The sequence below is a fragment of the Siphateles boraxobius genome, unplaced genomic scaffold (assembly GCF_051911475.1).
Source record: "Siphateles boraxobius isolate OS27281-9 unplaced genomic scaffold, OSU_SipBor_1 24, whole genome shotgun sequence".
NCBI lineage: Eukaryota > Metazoa > Chordata > Actinopteri > Cypriniformes > Leuciscidae > Siphateles > Siphateles boraxobius.
Genome location: NW_027508855.1, coordinates 6,728,199 through 6,750,648, shown reverse-complemented (window position 1 = coordinate 6,750,648; position 22,450 = coordinate 6,728,199). Strand labels below are relative to the sequence as shown.

General features: G+C 37.2%; 1 protein-coding gene across 2 annotated transcripts; it reads right to left on the bottom strand.

Annotated features, from left to right (window-relative positions):
- Positions 1 to 179: 179 nt before the first annotated feature.
- On the bottom strand, positions 180 to 21,584 carry rorb (RAR-related orphan receptor B). Of its 2 annotated transcripts, none has more exons than XM_077241040.1 (10): positions 21,329 to 21,584; positions 6,142 to 6,227; positions 5,710 to 5,851; positions 4,585 to 5,004; positions 4,284 to 4,405; positions 3,145 to 3,277; positions 2,923 to 3,030; positions 2,659 to 2,769; positions 2,377 to 2,489; positions 180 to 2,252 (listed from the first exon to the last, which is right to left on the bottom strand). In XM_077241040.1, the coding sequence occupies exons 1-10, from the start codon at positions 21,333 to 21,335 to the stop codon at positions 2,094 to 2,096; spliced, it is 1,401 nt and encodes a 466-aa protein (XP_077097155.1). In that variant the 5' UTR covers positions 21,336 to 21,584; the 3' UTR covers positions 180 to 2,093. The 2 variants fall into 2 exon arrangements, with proteins under 2 accessions (XP_077097155.1, XP_077097154.1); XM_077241039.1 differs by lacking the exon at positions 21,329 to 21,584 and adding an exon at positions 7,598 to 7,714.
- Positions 21,585 to 22,450: the final 866 nt, after the last annotated feature.

Genomic DNA, 22,450 nt, shown 5'->3' with positions numbered 1-22,450 from the left:
GTATGATTGCTTCTCAGCAGACAACATTTGTGCATGTATTTAATACCATAGATCTTTAGTTATTAATCCTTCATACAGTAGTTAAGTGCTTTCAAGTGCATTTCACAATATAAATGCATCAAGATGTACAAAAAATTCAGTGATCGGTGTAACCGAATGTCCTAGCTTGTGTATTTATGTTTTTTTTTCCTTTTGAAACTGACATATGGCTTTACATCCTGTACATGCCAAGAGAAGGGAAAAAGCGCTCTTAGTATCTCCACCTGGTGGTAAGAGATGGTATTTTATGAGATTTATGTTTGGACCAAAAGGGTCCAAACCCAAATTGCCCTTTCAGAATTCCTCCAATTGAACTGCCAATCTTCCTACCGTAGCTGCATTCGTGGTTCTATACTGCAATATGAGTACTCAAAGATGATTGTCATTATTATCACTTACATTAAGCTTTTACAAAGTCGTTTAACAGTGGATTACAGCAGTTTAAGGATGTTCAGTGTATTGAAAACATCTCTGTGCTTAAGAATGACTGTTAATGCTGTCATAATTAAATTTGCTTTCCTAAAATGTATTCTTAACCTGTTAAAATCCAAGACAATCACCTAATCCGAATTATTTTTATTCACAATTAAGCAATTTCTCCCCCCAAAATAAATAAAATAAATACATAAATAGATAAAAACATGAAAATTTTCCATTTATCCAGTAGGATCTTTTTTTTTGTGTGTGTGTAGAAATTCTATTTGATTATGATAAAATAGGATTAGTTCCAAATTATGATTAAAAATCGCAATGGAATTCCTGAAAGAATGTCTTTGAATTGGACAATGCTCTAAATGATTGCTTAAATCCCATGATTGTTATCTTTCAATTTTTTAAAATAATTTTTAGATGTCTTCAGATATTCACCTTAAATTAAGTATTGCCAAACACAGAAAATACTTCAATATCTAATAAATATGTAAATAAATTGATGTTCAAAATAAGGATGAGTACTTTACAATTAGCATATGGTTAAGAATACCACAGACCCAGTCTGACCTGGGCACTTAATGACAGATTAGAAATTATTGCTCAAATCAGAGAATCTACTATAAAGGCAGCAGAAAAAAAGTTCAGTACACTTCATATAGAACGGCAGTAAAGGATAGAGCTTAGCTATTTATGCCTTCACAGACAGAGGGCTGCAGCTTCACATACACTAGTGCTGTTTTATTTTTGGCAGTAAGAACAGCATTTGAGGCATTAAGAGCAAACGGGATTATAGATTCGAAGTAGTTCTGAGGGCTTCCCATAATGTCACATTTGACTGGATTGTTTTTCAGCAGTTACAGAAACTGTTATTGCAGCTATGACTGACAAGATGGTAATCAGCCATTCAATTTTTGTAAAATATATATCTCTATATTTTCGTATGGAAAATAATCATTATCAATTATTTTTCCACTTCAAAAATCCTTAGTGGTAGGATTAATGTGGTGCTGTTTATACATATCTACATAGCCCAGACAAGGCTTTTAAACGTGACCAAACAAAGTTAGTCCCTCGTTAACCTTATACCAGTTTCAATTTCACATATTATGTACAGGTAAAACTACAAAAACAAATACGAAAAATTACATTGACAAGGTACGGGCCTTTCAGGCCACCGTTGTTAAATTATTACTAAAATATTAACAGAACAAAATTTAATACTGGAATACCGCTTTGTACTAAAGAAGTGACTACATTATCATTTTTGAATGCACTCCCCACCTTCTCATTTCAATATAACAATATTTTATATAAAAAAGAGAGAAATCAAATTAATCAAATTAACTTACCCAATTTAAAGACAGCTTAAATTGCCCTAAAGTCTGTACATTTCTTGTCAAACTGAAGGCGCCTTTTGCTGCTGCCGCATATATACATTCTTATGACTGTACCGGTGAAATTGAGTTGGACTTTTGAAGTGCAGAACATTCCTAGAGTTTGTTGTTGTTGTGGCTCCAAAATCTGCGGATGCAGCGACACGGTGTACATCTTCTGCAAAACCTTCCAGGGACAGCCTGTCGATTGTTAAATGAAAGACGTAGAAGTGGGGTAAACATGTCCGGTCATTTGGGCATGACCCCAACGGCGTCGGGATTGAAGAGCTCCTTATAGAGAGGAGGAAAGAGCATGTTAACGGTCTCTGGGTGGAGCTGCTGGAAGGCCTGAAGCTCCTCCGTGTGGAGAGTGCACAGAGCCGACAGCGTAGGGATCCGGCTAATCAGCTGCGAAAACAAAGACGGGTACAGTGGAATAAGGGTCACATGCCTAAACATGATAAAACCGCATCTATTTAAGTCGTGATCAATTACTGTCTGAACTGTGTCATGGTCACTTGAGACGTCCTACCTTGGCCAGGGCGTCCTCGTCCAGATGGTTCTTTTGCATGATGTGCTGCAGGGCTAAGTAGATTTTCTCTTGTAGCTTCTGCACTTTCCTGGGCTCCATTAACCAAGGCCGGTCTAGAAATGCAAAATAATTATATATATAAATATCTGCTGGTGTGTGTGCTATGATATGTAGGTCAGGGTTAGGGTAAGTACTAAATGTTGATTTGACCACATTAATACTCAATGAGCACATCTTTATGTTCCAACTAAGATACTTGTCAGTTTTGTAGTCAGGTCTGACCTGTAGAAATGAGCACCGCAGCAGAAAAAAGGGCGATCTCCTCTTCCGTTAACTGCAGTGAACACAAACTCTTGGCAAAGTCAAACACCGCACTGACCAGGTCGTCACAACCTGCAGGAGGTAACTATATTAGAATCCATGCTTAAATTATCACTAATAATTTACAATTAATTCAGTTGTTTTTGTTAACATGATGCTAAACTATATTTATAGCATTTACATTTTGTAATGTCGTAAATGATTGAGCATGGGAAATAGTGGTACCTAGAGCTTTAAATATCTGCATGCCTCCATATTTCCCCTCAAACAGAACCATGTTGTTGAGAGGGTTGAATGCCCGGCACATTCTGACCAGCACTACCTCCAGACAACCTGAGTTTGAGAGAAAAGCTTTAAGTAGGCCAATTTGAATCACAAAATTTGTATTTACAGTACTAAAGTTTTAATCAGTGTGTAATAGAGTATATATCATGGTCTGTTCTTTACCTGATTTCAGCAGCAATATCTGGTCGTTCTGGCAAAGCTCCATGAAGCCAGTGATGTGCTTAGCAAACTCGACCACATACTGAATGGCATGAGTTATCTGCATAGCACACTGCTGCCACAACACGTCCCGTGTCTGAAACACACACAAATAGGCCTCATAGGTAAGCGTGTCATCTTTTTTGTTCAGGAGAAATTATTACATGCTTCTGGGAAACTTTTTTTCTCTGTTAATAATTGCAGTAATTACTCATTTTAAAGTAGACTCTTATGCTCACCAAGGCTGCATTTATTTGATCAAAAATACAGTGAAAACAGTAATATTTTGAAATATTGTTGCAATTTCAAACATCTTTTTTTATTTGAATATACTTTAAATGTAATTTATTCCCGTGATGGCAAAGCAGATTTTTCTGCAGTCATTTCTCCACTCTTCCGATTAATGAGGTGAAAAAATAATAAATAAATATAGAATTTTCTGCACTCTTCTGGATAAAAGCTAAATTAAACAAGAAGAGTACACTTTTACTCTTTAATTTAGTTTTAAAAAGTAATGATTGAAATTTTCTGTGCTCATCATGAAAAATCACAACAAAAAAGGCAGAATCTGTAGTTTCCCATTTATGAATCATCCTTACAGAGCACACAGAATACTGAAAATGTGATATCAGCAAATTGCTTTTGTGAGCTCTGCAATTCTCTCCCTGTATAGCGAATCTTCATAGGCACTATTTCAAAGGGCTTCTCGGTAATTACCCATAATCCATTTGACACAGGGAAATGAAGAAGGCTTGTAGTGCGTCTGGCACCCTCCCCTATTGTGCTTTGAGTGTTCGTTAGCTAAATCCGTTAGCTCTCTTGCTTTCTCTTTTTCTCCATATCAGTGCGAAAGCTGGATAGGATCAGCTCCAGGGGGCTGAGATACTCTAATGAACTCTGATCTCAAGCGTGCAATCTGACTATGAAGAGGGAACGAAGTACGAGCAAAGAGGACTGAAAGGGTGAGAGAGTCAGCACCAGGTGTAAAAGCATGTAAATGAATGTGCGACTGAGAACTAGGCGTCATGAGGGGGGTATGGGGACAGCAGAAGTGTTTAGCATGTAAACTGAGGTATTTGCTCATTGAGAGAGTGACCTCGCACCTTGCTTTGGTACATCTTGACCTCTTCATAGGAGTGCGTCTGCCAGGCTAGCTGCTGAAGCTCTTCCGCTGTGTACTGACACGTCTCCAGGTGGGACTTTATGATGTTCTGTGCAATTCGGTCTGGTAAAGAGAAAAGCAGATGGGAATGACTGCAGTTGAGTTTTAAATACAGTGCAATGTAAGGAAAATCAAATATTAGATATTAGATTTCATGCAAACAAGGTAAATTTGCTTGCTAGAAATACATCCATGAACCATCGGGGGGCCAAATTTCCAACTGGCTTCACTATTAGTCGTACCTAATTCCCCCATAGACACTCCAGGTGCTAGCTGGCTATCTTGATAGGAGCCGTAGGTGAAAAGGTTGGGTACAGGGGTGAGATCATATATGGGTTCCTGCTTGATCTGCTTCAGTCCAGTCATGTCCAGTCCAGACTGATCCGGGCTGGCCTGTGTGGAGTCCATGCCATAGTAACCTCCAGGAGCGCCGTTCGTCTGACCCTTGGGCATGTCTATAATGTGACCATTGGCGTATGTCGCTCCGATTTCATGGTTGAGGGTGCTGAGGCCGTTGGTGAGGCTGGAGGAGTAAACACGAGCGAGGGCCTCCGCTTCGCCCGTCTGCTGCTGCCGCTGCTCCTGCAGCCTCTGCTGGTGTTTTTGAACCTCTGCGTACAAGGAGTCTCTCTGTTTCTTGGACATGCGGCCAAACTTAACAGCTGTTGGGGGAAGGCGAAAGAAAACAAATGAGATTAGTGCAGGTTTTAAAGCTATCAATAAGATTATTAGCATAGTTCTTATGCTATTCGGAAAAGTATGGAATTTCCAGGATGGAGAAGTATGGAAAAGCAGAGTATGGAAAATTAATTGTGTTTCTAGACTATTGGCCCTATTCAGTTTTCTAAAATATAAAATAAAGAATTTCAATAAAAATAAGTGTTTTCATGTAAAAAGTTTAGAGATCATGCAAAACTGAGAATTATGCACAACTGTTTTCTTTACCATAAGCAAGTCTCTTTTGATCTTCACTAAAATATTTTTTGCTCAATTGCAACAGATAAAGGAGCAAACTATCATTTAATTCAGACTGTACTTTGTTTTTTGGTGACCGTGCAACATCAAACCACGTTAACAGTATCAAACCAATGTGTCAGAGGTGAATGTATGCAGGTTATAAAGCGTTTTCAGTTTATTCTGTGGTTAACGCAGTTATCAAGTGCATGTTAACCCTTTGAGAAAACGAATGAAAAAAAAAAAAGATAACTGTACTATCCCAAATATAATGCTGAAAATGAGGCTGTATGAACCAATAATGTTAAATATGGTCTGAAAAATCTACAGAGAGGTTTGGAAAATTAGATTCTGGAAAAGTATGGAATTTTGAAATGGAATATGTGTAGGAACCCTGATGTGAAATCTCTCACCATCCCGGGACATGCCCAAAGCCAGGCACTTTTGGAGCCGACAGTGCTGGCAGCGGTTGCGGTTTGTTCGGTCAATTAGGCAGTTGCGCTGACGGGGACAGGAGTAGGAGGCGTTGTTCTGTTGACTGCGCCTAAAGAAACCCTACAGAGAGCACAACAACAACAATAGAAGATTTAGATACGTTACATGCAGATAAATCATATCTACACTGTCTAAAACAAAAAGAGTGGCAGAAATGATTACATGATTTTTTTTTTGATGATGATTTGCAACATCGACACTGTTACTGAACTGCATGAATCAATTCAACACTAAACTGACTTATTGACTGATTAATGTAAATGTTTGCAGTGTATGACCAAAAGTCCATGGATGGCTGAATCACATGAATGACTAACAAATGTACAGAAAAAGGCATATCTTTCACTGACCTTACAGCCTTCACACGTGATGACTCCATAGTGGATGCCTGATGACTTGTCTCCACAGATTTTGCATGGTATGACTTCAATTTGGGCTAAAAAACAGACAAAAATGAACAAAAAAAATACAGTTACATAACTATATGCCCTTGTTCCCTTGATAAAGACTGTACATCAGGGCTCCTCACTTGACCACCATCGTTCTATGAGTGATAACTTTTAAAATGGATAGGGATGTGCCTTTTACATTTTTGTCAAGACACTTTGACATTTTGTAATCTATGGTTCTTGGAAGACAGAAAGAAAAACACAAGAGAGGCCATTCAAAGTCTAGTATTCTCTCAGGTTCACCAGTAGACCAGAGTGGATTCTCAGTTGTGCTTTTGTCACCTCTATTTCTATTATCCATCGTAAGCATAGTGTTTGAGAGATTGCCTTTATGAAAAACCTTGCACATGTACAAGGAAAAGGCTGGAGCAAGTTGTTTAATGAGGAACCAAATACAAATACATGGCCGTGAGGCTCAGCTCCAACCTTTCCATCGCTTGCACGTGGGACTAGGAAATGTAAAAGAAAAGATAAAAGGAGAAAGAAAACCTTTAAGAGAGAGAAAGAGCAAGGGAGAGGAACACAGAGAGAGAAACCCATCTCCCTGCTGAGACGGCACACTCACAATAAAGAGATTAGCCACCCAATCTAATCCTAAATTATTTCTACACATGCTTGTTCCCCTGCTCTCAACTGGCTTATCTGATGCAGCAATTCTCAATTAATCTTTCTTGCACTCAAAAGCAAATTCACATCTGCCTATAATGACAATTTTACAAAAAAGAACAAATGGTATATTTCTCTTCCACTCTTATAGGTCACTTTTATTCTTGTACATTTGCATTTATATATATATACACACACACACACACACATACATATATATATATATTCCCCCTTTATGAACTCCCAATTAGTATACGCACCTAGCTAAATGAAAGAAATACATTACAACAGCAGTCTCAGATGCAATTCTAATATGGTTTAGAAGTAGAGACCACTACAATGCGAGTTCCATGCCAGATCCATCACTGCATGCATTAATATAACTCACCAAAAATGATCACAAAATTAATAATGTCAATAATAAGTAGTTTAAGCTGAGGTTTAACTGCAGTATTAGTTTACACACATTTTTGCTTTAGATTAAATCAGTTCAGCATTGAAAATATGCATTTGAGCTATGATTCTAGATTAAAATTATAACATTTCTTCCTCACTTGCGAGTTGTTTAGTTCCGGCTCTGCATCACAGTTTACATGAAACTGAATTAAAGAATAAGACAATACATAAAACAAAATGAAACAATAAGATATTAGTGCTAAATTAAATGTTACTGTACTTGCTTAAACGTGAAGTGAACGTTTTAAACAGCAAAACAAACTAAGACCTTTTTAAACCTGAAATGTTTTCTTACCTACAACATCTGTCTTCATTTTTAGACAGAAGCAATGTTGACGCAAATACACACCTGACTTGAGACCGCAGAATGAAGCTCAAGAGGTTTGGAAGTGTGAGTGCATATCTAGTTATGTGTGTGTGTGCTGCTAATCTGACGGTGAGAATATAACTCAGAGAGACTGACTCTATGTATTACATGTTGGCCAGTGTGTATCTTGTATTCATACTGTGAATAATATACACGTTTCATGACTGAATATGTACTTTTGTGCAAAATCTATTTCACATACGAAAATGTTATGTTTGTTGTAAAGGTGCATACTCACTGTTAGCAATGTAATGGGATTAACACACACATACACGTTAACTTGTCTGGGCTGTAGTAGCTCTTCCTGTCTCAGTCAAGCCCACTAGTTTTAAGCCATTGTGTTTCTTTGGTATGGGGGTCGGTGTTTGCCCCCAATGACCCTCAGCTACAGGAAGCACACACAAGGTCGTATCCATGGCAATGTCACCTTGAGTTTACCCCTCTGTATGAAAATTGAAGCAGTATTGACAACTGTATCTACATTTTTCACAAGGAAAAAAACACTTTAGTGTTATACTGGGATAGGTCAATGCTGATGGATGCAAAATGTTCCATTTTTGAAATGTTCCATTTATGACCTTTATTTAAATTTTAATATTTATATCTAATATTTTTTTTAATTTTACATTACAATAGTTATATTACGAAAGTAAGCTATTTTTATCAAACATTTTCATTTCGATGAATTATGCAGTGATAGACCTAAGGTAAAAAATTATTACAATATTTGTAATTACATTTTTTTATTTTAATTTTTATTTAATTTTATATTTTGTCTTTTTTTGGGCAAATTGCCAAATTACCTTTTACTATTTTTACTCACAGATAGATAGATAGATAGATAGATAGATAGATAGATAGATAGATAGATAGATAGATAGATAGATAGATAGACAGACAGACAGACAGACAGACAGACAGACAGACAGACAGATAGATAGATAGATAGATAGATAGATAGATAGATAGATAGATAGATAGATAGATAGATAGATAGATGGCAAATTAAAGAAATATTCCTTACTGTTCCAATTTTACATAGACGACCTGCTTTGCATCAAAACTGAAACAATTCTGCTTAATTGTAACTTATGAATGCTCCTGAGTGTTTTAATTTGACTCCATTACAGAATGAGTTATGTACACTTTAAGGGCTCTTCAGATAGATCAATTACTCTGTTATCACTGCATTTCATCTTGAGGCGCTAATACTATCATCTGCAGGGACTGTGGTTCACATTAAAACATGTGATAGTTTTTCAAAAAGAAAAAGTAGCACACCCTGTCCTTGCTTTTAAGGTCATTGCAAAACAGCATGATGTTTTATGTCCTGGTACTTAAATCTTCAGGCTTTGTGTGTGGTAACAAGGACTGTGAGTTCTGTGAGATTGGCCCCAGACTCAGAACACTGGACCGGTTCCTCTCATGACCCACTTTGACCAGTGCCAGAGCCAAACTGGGTCAAACAAGCACAGAGACTTGAACCTGTTGTGAATGCAATCAGACACAAAACGGTGTTATAAAATACTCGTTTAACTTTAAACGGCACACGACAGACATCAAGTTATTTATAGCCCGTTAAAAGCAGGGCGCTGGATCGCTCGGCCATGGCAGTATTGACCACCGATAAAATATGCCATGCTGCGCGTGTTGATGTTGTGTTAGTTTAGTTACTATTATCAAGACAAAATTTGGATCTACATGCTAGCTAAACGAATGATGTACAGATGAAAGTTGAGAAATATTCAGTTAATGTGTGTTTAAACATTTTGTGTGTTGCATATGACAGTGTTTGGTCTGAATGAATATATTGGATGAGTCTGTTTGTGTGAGAATGGCCACAGGGCCTGTGTGTGTAGACCTGTCATATGAAATAAGGAGACGTCCGTGTCTGTGTCACTGTTGCCAGGACGACCACAGCCTCCCTGGGTTTATGGGTAGGAGGCCTGTATAGTCTGCCTGTCAGAGCAATCATCCACACCACCATGACATTCCAACAGGACATGATGTCATCGCCATCCCTACCAATACAGCAATGCTGCACATTTGTCATTGTGGTACCTATACAGATTTTACTTCCTTAAAGGATTAAAAACCTAAAAGGACGAGATGAAATATGTAAATAGAAAAACCTAGAGGGATGTTAGCGCCGGATTTAACTACCTCTTTAAATGTTAACATCTTAGTGTTGCTAAAACCATTACAGATTTGCAAATTCATTTTCTATTTAACTACACCTTTCAAAATGCATCAGTGCTGAACCAAGGAATCAGAATTAGTGTACACACGTTATATATTCATAAACGACGCTATTATTTAAAGAAAAAGAAAAGCTTGTGGTTGTTCTTGTAGGCTGTATAGGCTCCTTGCACCTGTCCGCGGTTACGCATAAGGGTTAGACCTATCAGAGGGTTACGTAAGAGAGGGAGTGCAGCGCTGGCGATTCCATGGTTAAGAAGAGCTCAGCCCTGCAGGCTTAGTCGAGGACAGACAGGAGCTGCCGAATACCACACACATGCTAGTCTCACAGTCAGCGACAGCAGCTTAGCACACTCAAGTTACTGAGTGGGAACTAAAAGATTCATAAGGAGAAAATGTTTTGTGTGTATATTGCATCAACAATGTTGCTATATACTGTACATCTGAAAAATGAATGTTCTGTCATTGTTTACTCACCCTCATAGACAATGGGACTGTAACATAAAAAAATTACCATAAACAAGTTCATATGAATCATGTGCTATATTCAAAGTCTTTTAAAGCCATCCAATAACGATTGTACAATAACAACATTATTCACTTATTCACAACCTTATTTACTCATTACACTCTTAAAAAAGAAGGTTCTTTATTGGCATTGATGGTTCCATGTAGAACCTTTGGTCACACTTTAGATTATAATTCAATTCTAACTATTAACTATGACTTTTGCCTCAATAATTACTGCTTATTAATATTTAGTAAGGTAGTTGTTAAGTTCAGGTATTGGGTAAGATTTAGGGATGTAGAATATGGTCATGCAGAATAAAGCATGAAGGTTCCTTTGGCAACCAAAAATGGTTCTTCTAATTGGTATCACTGCAAAAAATAAATGAAAATAAAATCTTTTGGAACCTTTATTTTTTAAGAGTGTATATGGAGACGAGTGGCCAAGATGTTCTTTAATATTTACTTTTTTACTGTATATGTTTAACAGAAGCAAGAAAGTCAAATAGGTTTGTAACAACAGTATGGTATTTTCATAATTTTTAAACAAACTATTACTTTAATTTGTGTGTGAGTGAAAAAAGAGAGAGACACACACACACACACACACACACACACACACACACACACACACACACACACACACACACACACACACACACACACACACACACACACACACACACACACACACACACACACACGCACGGATTGTATAATTGATTCCTAATGATATGAAGCTCTTTTCTGTCCCAAGTGTAGTTCCTTCTCTCTCTAAATAGTTCTTTAATTAGCTTCATTAAAGTGGATATGAGTACCCTTGCAACTTAATTTATCATCACGCATGCACACCCTTACACGCTGGAGAACACTGATAAATATTTGCTGTCGATACCAGCTGTCTGGGTGACAGATGTGTACCAAGACAGCCAACAATGCAATCATTTTGTAATTCATAATTTAAATGATAACACCATCACTTGTGCTGTCTTGAAAATAATAAAGTGATAGAGATGTAACTTAACAGTATTGTACCAACAGCTTCCTTCTGATTTCTGCCTGTGCGTGTTTTACTGTATTTGTGTATTAGTTTGATGAGATGATGATCTTATTTATCAGTGGCCTCAAATGATATCTGCAAACCTTGTTTGCAGCATTCCTTCAGGTGAATATGCTGATAATGTCACCGTCTTTTAATTTTAGCCTGCAGATGGAAGGCCATTTGAAGTCTTTGTTGTAAATCTTGCCTGTATGCATATGATAAGATGTTGTTTTGTCATTTGGCATCTGGCCCAATGATATTCCAAAGCCTTTTTGGGATATGCTAAACAGTGATACTAATACATCGTGTAGGTGGGAGATTATCTTCAGCTCTCACACTTGTGAGCATGTCAACAATCCATGTCTCTTTAATACAGACAAATATTAGAGGACGCAATCATACTCAGAATGCCTGAGATTGTCCATCGCAGACAAATGTGCATGTGTTTTTGAAGGTTTGGGGGTGAGCTGGGGTGAGAGGGTAGCTGTAACTCCACCTTGTCACCATTAGGTGGCACATTGTCCAGATTGACAGAGGCCTAGGGGGAAGTGGTTGCAGAGGGGCAGCCTGCGACAGCATGTGGTGTTCATCCATGTTTTACATCATTTCCTTCAGGGAAGGACTCCGAGATGAAGGCCCTGGGCACTTAGATACTAAACAGCTTTCACTGTCAGCAACATTAGCATTCTGATTCTAACACTGATCCCACTGTGTATTGCTAAGAAAATAATTAGGACAATTCCACAGGGAAATAGAAGAGATATTCCACCCAGTGCTTTAAAATATTCAGATATATGTATCTGACCTCCTGCAATATCATTACTTAAATATCACGTATGAAGTCTTCAAGTTTGCAAGAGATTAGCTTCTTTACCATACACCAGGCCTAACAAGCCGAACTTCCCAATCCATCCGTATGAACCCCCTACAGCATAACTAATCTTCCGGGCAGTCGCGTTGCTCAATGATATAATCCTTGACATGAAATCCTTAGCATTTGGGTTCTAGTAAATCATGTAAATGAGCTAATAATTAGCGTATATGGTTGTGAAACCCAGGATTGTTTAATATTCCATCAGAATGCAATTGCTCTGCATCTCCTTGATTCACAAAGAAACAAACATTTCAGGCCATTTTGGTGCAGCTATCAGTGCCACTTGCTTGCACTATTGATCTTTTCAGTCTGCTGTGTAAAACTTTGTATGATAGTACAGGCTAACTTTATCACTGACCTCTCAGCTTCCGATAGTCCTCTGACACTTTCATTTATGTTATGTCAAACAAAGACGGTTTCATTATGGGTAATAATACCCGTAACCCCATTCATCATTATAGTTAACCGAAACTAAAACCATAAAAAAGTAGAAGTGACCCGTGTTAGCAGGATCCCAGGGCATACTCCCTAATGATATTTATTTGTTTCTTTATTTCTTTATTTATTTTTGCAAAATGGTCTTTTGTGATACCATCCACACATGCTAAGTTGGTTGATAACATAACTGCAAAAAAGTAATAGCCTTTTAAACAATTAGAACATACAACATATTTTATATTATTTAAGCACCTGGAACAGTATCAGTTGGACATAAATTTCTACTTCAAAGTGCCATGGGAAGTCAAACTTTATTTGCAAAATATTTTATTTATGCAAAAACTAACTTTACATTTTCTAATATTGAAATTGTTTATGTGATGTTTTCTCCTCTTTTCATCAGTTTTTTTTTTTAGTTTACGTAGCAGTTTCAGATCACGTTTTACTTTCTCCATAGCGTTTTAAAGTTGTAAATTCTCAATAGAATTCAAATGGGTTGCGATAAGAGAAGCTAGCACAAATCTTATCACACTTTTGGAGAGCGCTGTTGAACGTACGCACATGATACAGTGATTCACGCACCACCCATGTAAATAAACCGGGCTTCAGTCATATTGAGCTTAGTCCGTTCAGTTCAGACGGGAACTTAACTCTTATAAAAGCTCTGAATGAGCAATGTATACATCTGATTAATAATTCTGTTTCCATTAATCGTGGTATATATTGATACATCACCTTATCTCCCCCTGCAAATTACGCCCATGGGCCAAGGCAACATTTCTCATTTCATTTAACTTGATATACTAAAATAACTATACCTGAAATAAAAATTTATAAAAACATTTTTGACATATTTAAACATAATTAAAAATGACAAAACACTACAAAATAACAAAAACTTTAATATTAAAATTAAAAACAAATTCAAAATATTAATAAAAACTATAATAGTATCTCAATTATACTGTTTTTTTGCATCTTCATACACGTGTGAATGAAAGAGTAAGACAGTTAAAAAGTGCTCTCTAGTCTACTGTATGTGCAACATTCCCAAATCATCTTGCTCCGCCACAGTGTGTGACAGAGTTTGCTGGGATTATTTCTCCGATAAGTATTTGTTGATGAGGCTGCAGGCATTTCCCCATTGGCTTGTCATCAGCTGTGCCAGACTCAGGCATCTTTGATCTGAGATGTGATTGGCCGCCTCAATTAGGCTACAGAAGGGGACACGCTGGCATGCATCCAACATTTGAACCATATAAAACAACATATATCTGAACCTACAGAACTCTCTATACTACATACTCTGCGTTTTAAACAAGTTAATGTATGCTACAATACTGAATTTCATTATTGCAGTTAGTTACAGCAAGTATTAAGATACCAGAAACTACTCTACTGAAAGAAGTCTCTTATGCTCACTGGGGCTGAATTGATTAATAACACAGTAAAAACAACTGTGAAATACAATTACAGTTATAAAATTCAGCATCACTTATTATTCTAATATGCTGTTTTGGCTGACTTCTTATGAATGTTAAAAAGAGTTGCTCTGCTTAATATTTATGTGGCAACCGCAATACTTTTTTTTACTCAAACATTTAAATAAAATGCTGAAAAAGTTTAATTGAATTTATTTGTATGTATGAATTAGTAGTGCTAGTACATAAAAAGCATTTAACCAAAATTAGTGTTTTTAGCATTTTGACATATAAAATTGTAAATGAAAATGTAATTCCTGAATGTAATATTTAATTCTCTCTTTCTTACACATTGTGCGTAAACGTTGCAAAAATACCTTTTAAAATACTTTGTCTAATATTTTGTATTAACATGTTTTGGGGGAATTTGTTATCAAAAAATGATAGCGATGCAATAACTTGGCAAAGTTTCATAGCAATATCTCATATTTCAATATTATTTTTGTTGTTACCCTATTTACCTGTTGTGTCTCCCTAAGAGGTGAAAAGCACATACAAATACAGTGAGATACAGCAGTCAAGAAGGAACCATTACAGCACTAGCAAACAGTACAAAGACTCAGTGACCACCCGTGATTTTATCGCTGTCGGTGTGAACAGCTGCATCTTTTATCTCAGAAAATTTCACAAAACTGAATTGCTGGAACTTAGAAAAAAGAAACAGAATTAAGAAACTGCATGGAAGTCAGTTCTGATCATGTGAGTGTAACCGTTTACTAGCCACAAAAGGACTGGTGCTCCATAAGTCTGACCTTTATGACCTACCTGGCCTCCACCAACACAAACTAGTTGACCTCATCAACCTTTGAACTTTCCTTTTAGACACTTTTGTGTGTGTGTGTGTGTGTGTGTGTGTGTGTGTGTGTGTGTGTGTGTGTGTGTGTGTGTGTGTGTGTGTGTGTGTGTGTGTGTGTGTATGTGTGTGTGTGTGTGTGTGTGTGTGTGTGTGTGTGTGTGTGTGTGTGTGTGTAAACTGTTAAAGTGGGTTAGTAAGTCACTCAGCCTAAGGGTAGCATAGCCGTGTCATATCTGGATGTTTGGACAGTGTCCTCTCTCACTCTTCAGAATTACATAATCCTACATGATTGGTAAAAGAAAGTATATGGATACACTGTAATGCAGAAGGGATGACTTTAGATAAGGGGCTATTTAATTGAATGAATCAGAAACAATACATTGTGCAAAATGTTTTGTTGGATAACTTAAAAAAAATGCTTAATGTGGCATTCTTTAAAGTAACAGGTGTTACATTATATATATATTTTTTAAAATATGATCAGGGTTGAAAATATTCTCTCTCAAATTAGAATATTAATATTTTTTAAAACTCATGGTAATTCTTGAGTGCCTCCTGTAGCTGACATGCCTCTGATTATTGCCTTTTTAAAATATCTGTGCATTCTTATTTATTGGTTTATGGCATTTTTGTAACACATTACATGCTATGGAAAAGGCTGGTGCTGACAGCAGCTAAATATAGATTTATAGTTATAAATTGCCCTGATAATCATCAGAATGCCTGTTCCGTAAATGTTGGTATCTCGTAGTGTGTGTATGTGTGTGTGTTCTGCATGTCTCTTTACGGCTTCCCTCTCAGGACGTGATGGTAATAGCTTGCCTTAGGCCACAATTTAATTCCATGTAACAAGGTCCTTCCCCAAAGTGTCCCCAGGAGCCCCTCTCTGTAAGAAGCAAATTGATCACAATCTAAGGGCCTCTCTTCACCTGAGAGCGCTGTCTCTCTCTTTCGCTCTGTCTCGTTCATCTCCCTTGAACACTCTATCTCAGTATCCTTATCTGTCTTAAGCTTTCTCTAAGATCACTCTTGCTCTTCATCTAAATCTCTTTAAGGGCCTCTGTTTCAAAAGCTCGCACAAACAGTTATTCTGTTACACACCTTTTGTTCGACGTTTCCTCTTTACACTCAATGCCGTTCCTAATGTAATTTTCCTACAGGCTTTTTAAAACAGATATAATCACATTAGCATGCTTTAAAAATCTGGTTCAAACAGTTCACTGTGTAAGCGTGTGCATGCAGTCAGGAGTCTTTAAGCACACAGGAGGACTGGAGGTGCAATGGATCTAAGCTAATGAGATTTCTATACAGGGAGGTTTAAAAGAGACCCCACTGAAAATAAAAAATGGGAATACGTTTTTTTTATTTTTTTTATTTTTTTTTATAAATGAGCCGGAAATATGTAAGATTCTGCATTAACAGGTTGTTAATTAAAAAAGCAATTTTTTGGCATTGAGTGCTGCAGCAAGTATTAATAATTCCTTAGAAATTCAAATTGTCACACAAATTATGCGGATAATATAATTTATAATGATATAAGCATTTGCAGTGGTCTCTTTTCTATGGACCTTTCCATGGACATGTCTGTTTATGACCAAACAAGTCTGTGCAAACTAATTTTCTGATGCAACTGAAAGTGAAAGAAGTGGAAACTAACTGTGTGAGAGAGAGAGAGCTTCAATTTAGATCCGATTTCTGTGTTACATAACTATGTTTTAATTCTTTCTAAAGCGAAAAACAAATTTTCTCCTTCCTCCGTGCCAGAGGTAGAACAGTAAGCCTTACAGCGGAAAGTTGCTTTCTGGACAATATATATCACGCTGAACTGGCTTTGGGATATAACCAGCTCCATTTTAAAAACCTTACAGAACCCCCCAGTATCGTAAGCTCAGAATGCAACATCCCTGTTATGTAGAGGAACGGTCCCAGTGGTGTCAGGTCCCCTTCTGCACCATATCAAAAGCCCCAGGTGTCACTATCCAAAGCACACATTACTGAATGAATGAACACCTAGTGAAGGGCGAGACCAGTCGAAGAGAACTAATAAAACCGAAACGCAGCAAAGCAGAGAAAACATGCAGAAGTACTGCAGGGAGGCCTAAATGAAAACATTAAATGGACATGTTTAGCCTTACAATTCAGTCTTTCTCAGAGCTTCTCTCTCATGCAAACTCAACAATCTCAAACAAGTCTCTAGACTCTAGTCGATACCAAGATGTGTTCACAAAAACATTACAGGGGACAAAAGCTGACATGGTCACACTCGGAAATAGATGTCAATACACTATCTGGTTGGTGTTATGTAGTCACCTAGAAAGTAAAGTTCACCTCTGATCTCAGTATGCACAATACAATTACGTTGCATCCAGATTTTTTTTTATTTAAATTCTAAACGCAGATAAAAATTAGAGTAAAATAGATCGAAAACAGAACACATACTTATAGGATTAGTTTTGTGCTGGCTGTGCAACTCTGTTTCTGCCTCACTTTTGGGGATTACATATCTTGGTTTTCTTTGTGTAATCTTTCTCAGGTTACATAAGAGCAAGCCATTAGTCAACCAACCAAAGACTAGCAGCTACTATAAACAATTGACCAGATCATATTAGCACCTATATAAACCTGAGCTTTAAACTGAAAAATCTGACAGACCCTCTCCTGCAGTTTCACAGTCAGATATAAATTTAAGATTTGATTTGTATTTTTAAATTTCACTGAACACATTGGATGTAGCGGTAACAGCTGGTTATTGATAGTTTTACTTAAGTGTATGTTGGCCTACTGCCTGGTTAGAGATTTGGAACAGTTTGCAATGCATAATCCATGTCTGTGATGTTGTCATGTGTATGGTGTCAGTCAAACAAACAATGCTGTGCTTATTGATCTGCCTCCAAACTGCAATATGAAAAACACATTTAAAAGGACCAAAACAAATAACACATTGGTAAGCTATATATATATATATATATATATATATATATATACACACACACACATACAGTACGTTCATGGGACAAAAGATCTGTCGACTGGATCCTGCACTTCACACAGCTATAATATCTATACACATGATTTATGTTAGTTTACAGTAGGAATAAAGCTTATGGTGGAGTGGGCCATGCATATTGATCCTACTCTTTCACACGCTGAGCCACACAACGTCAAGCAGGTCGATGGAGAGATGGCCTCTCACTCCAAAAGCCAATGTGATGCTAAAAGCTATTGGCATTAGCAGTTCATGCGTAACTGTCTCTCTTTGTGTCTGTGGCTCAGAGTTTCAGGGGTGCAGCAAGCACTGAAATGAGCATGGACAAAGCAACAAAGCAACGCAGCTCAGAGGCATTTGTGAAAATCATGGTCAGATATGAAGTAAACAGAGGCCAGATATGTTCCTGTGCTTTAAAGACAACCGACCAAAACGCGGGTCAAAAAATTAAAACTTCTAGTGCTGTTTGTGTGTGTGTGTGTGTGTGTGTGTGTGCAAACAAAGTTTTAATGTGATCTGCGTGTGACAGAGTTGTGGGAAAACTAACACCAGCCCTGAAGCAGCTCTGCACACTGTAATGGAGAAGACGAGGTTTGGAGCGGATGTAGAGCTAGAGTTACTAGATTGAGTACCACAGTCCATCAGATATATGCATTGGAAGACACTGCAAGCTCATCTCTGATCAATAAAGGAAACTGATAATTGTTTTGACCAATAGGGCACATCTCTGTGTACACAAATGACACCCACAAACAGAAAAACAACAAACAAGTGCACTAATGATGTGTTACCATAAAGTTTTAGTACTTAATCATTTTCTACCTCTTATAAAAACTATTTTTGTACAATTAATATTGACAAAAAATCTGTAAATATTAAACAAAATAGATGTTTTAAGATTAATTTAATATAAATAAAATCATAGCTGTTGCCAAACACTTCAAACTTTTACCAAAAAAGTAAAATTTCATCATAGCATATATCATATGACTTTATTTATTCAATGAAAAGAGAAGTTAGGTAAAATGACACCCTCAGTCCCCAGTACTTTGATTGTACGGAGAAATTAAGCAAAAAAACAAAACACAAAAAGTGACTAAGACTTTCATAATATATTTTGTGTAGCACCAAAACAAAACAAAAAAGTTATTTAGGTTTGGAACAACATGAAGGGGAGTAAATGATGATTTTTTTTTTAATTTACTCTTCTTTTTGATGAACTGGCCCTTTAAGAAAAAGCTTGCTGCCTAACAGTTGTGCACGTCCATAATCAGCTCAAAGGTGGAATCAACAGACAGATACATTCATTATAAACAAACGTACGGATTCAGTGTGTGGTAATCAACACCCACTATTAAGTAGAAATAATTAATAACTATGTGTCACTTTTACTATATATCAAATCAGTGAAAGATTTATGCAGTTTTATTTTTCTCATTATATCGACTAAAATGTTTCTCTGTCGGGCGATTGAGCCACACAAAATGTAAGGCAGAAATGCAAACGGTAAAAAAAAAACTAAAAAAAAAAATGATTAATCAAATCACTGATTAAAACAAATAGCAATTATTTCCGTCCTGACACTGAAATTGACAAAGACAAATCCAGTCTAAAACCTATATGCTATCTGGTTCGTATTTCTGAACACAATGCCCATGCAATGAACAAAACAATAATTTAATATTGTATAAGACGATTTCGTTTGTAAGAAGATTAAATCACAGCTAGTAGTTTAATTGTTATTTTAAAATTGTGATGCCCGCGCAACGACTGAATTCAATGTCGGAGAGTCGGGCTCCGTGAGAGGCCCCAGATACTGATGTGATTCTTTCTGACACGGTCCTCTGGGGCTCAGAAAGAGAGAAGCAGAGAGGTGCTCTGGGGGCGTGTATAGGTTGTGAACTTGTGACACAGAGATGGAAAAAAATTAGTTTTTCGTGTTTCCACTTTTTTTCCTCCTTGCAACGAATAAGCGGAGGGGAAAAGCTGCTTAGAAACGTACAGATGTTAGCTACTTGTAAGTGAAGACGCAGCCTATTGGAAAGAATATGTTGATATGTTGATTCGTGTAGGCTAATGTCATGCGCGTGAGTTGTGTGCTGTATTTGCTTTTAGATTTTACTATGAAACCAAAATCGAATAACGAAATAACAGCAGAATAATTCATTTGAATCAATCAGTTGCCAATGAGCAGAATCTTTTAATCTGTATTTTACATCTACATCTGCATTTATTTTTTTTAATAATCTGAAGGGCCTATTATCAGTCTAATGACAAAGACCTGTCTCCGAACTGTAAATATTATATAGCTTAGATCTTTAAATGTTTAGAAAAGGTTTATATATCTATTTCAAATTATCATTCATAATCTAAAATAGGAATTTAAACGCCTATTATAACAAATGGCAAAACATAGGTAACAATTTAAAGCATAAAATATCCTACGACAAATAATGGAAGTGTTCTGACTTTGAATTAAAATTAAAAGACACATTCTTCTGTTCTTTTAGTACTTTATTATTGAAGCATAACTGCCGGTTTTCTTTACAAAAGGTCAATAAACACTTTTGCGTTCATCCATTCAGGTGTAACTGCAATAAGTCCGAAAAGAGCGCGTGGGATGGGCAAAGCGCGCGCTGCTCCACGCGTGTGTGAACTCTGCTCGCGCGGACATTGCTACTGCACTTCGACGGTTTCAGCGCGCAGCGGCGCCTGACTGACGGAAATGGGTCAGTAGATCGCAGACACTACTTTACCCACACAGTGGTGGTCTGACCGTCTGCCTTAACACTTACAAAAATACCACGAATAAGTTTTGATACAACTGTTTCCCAAATGTGATAACCTGCAACAGTCTAAAAACGCAGCAATTTCTCACATGCATATAAAATGCGCATACACAAACCCCAAGGATCAGAGTACGATAGGCTACATAATTGTACATTTTCAGTGCGAAGTCTTAAGGCTCACAAATACATTTCCACTCTTTAGGAAAGTTGGAGTGAAGTTGTTTCAGGTGAACTGTCTGAGGAAGTCGCGTGCACTCCATAAACACGAGACTGGGAGTTATGTGCGGTTCATTTATCTTCGAATGTCTTACGAGCGCCTGAATTTAAAATACAGCTGACCAAAACACGTTTTTTTTTTTATTCATGTGCACATTAATTTGGCAGAGTTCTGTATCATATATCGCATATGAGTCACTTCACTTCAGTATGACTATGAAACAGACAGAATTAACCAGGAATGATGGACTATGGTCTCTGGGATGAGACTAAAAAGACACCCTTATACTTCATTATTCAAATGAGCTGTCACAAACAGTTGTATTCCTACCTCGCATAGTGGTGGCGACTCGATCCCGAACGTTTCAGTCATGAAGAAACAAACATAAACCAGAGTAAAAAAAACAAAATCCTCGGTGGTGAAGTTTGGTCTCGTCAAAGTGGGAGACTAACTGTGCAAAACCATTCCAGAAGTGAGTGAAGAGGTGCTCGGACTCTTCAGTTGTGCGGTAAGGCCAGCATGCGGGTTTTCACATGACATCTGCGAGCGCATATACCCAACGGAGGATTTCACTGCCTCCGTGAGCGCAGGGGAGAGCGCACAGCAGGCTGAAAGCAGCCCGGATTGGGCTGACACTTTTTCGCTCCGCCCACTTTCCAGCGTCTTCAGAGGCATGGAGCAGATACGGACACTGTGCGGTCTGCGCGTACGCGAGCGCGGCGCGGGGCTTTGAGTTCATGCACAGACTTCGTTTTACAGCAGCGCTTTGAAGTCAACAGAAAAAAATTTAAAAACCTTATTCTACCTATCATGTTATTATCCATTTTTGTTTTACCTTTTCATGGATTGCTTTTACTGTTAGTAGTAATTGTAGAAATAGCCATTACTTGTAGGCCTAGTCTGAATATGACACATGAATTATGTTGTGCATGGTTGGGCATAACGGAGTACAAATATGTGCATGCCTTTTTGTTCCTTCATGTGGCCTATTCAAGTTTCAAACAAACTTTATGGCAGGACGTAAACACTGGTTATTGTGAAATGTATATTTTATCATTTAGCAATGTTGCCTGCTAGAGAGAGCAAACCACCTTACAATACATAATATCCCCCTCCTACACACAAATCATTGGCTACTTTGTATATCCTATCATTTAAAAAAGAAGACAAAAATGAAGGAACTAGTGTCTTTTTAATATCTGACATTTGACTCTCCAATACAGTGTATAATATAAAACAGAAGCCATGCAACCAGATAATATAGCTACTATACATATCATAATGACCCACTGATGTTTTCTTTGAGAAGTTCACCTGATCAGCAAAGATGTTTGATTAATGTGCAGTAAGATTTTTCTTTTCTTTTTTCAGTGTAATGTAAGATGTCAAATCAAATAAGAGCAGCAGTTTGTAAAAAAGTTTTCTCTATGGTGCAAAAAATAAATATATATA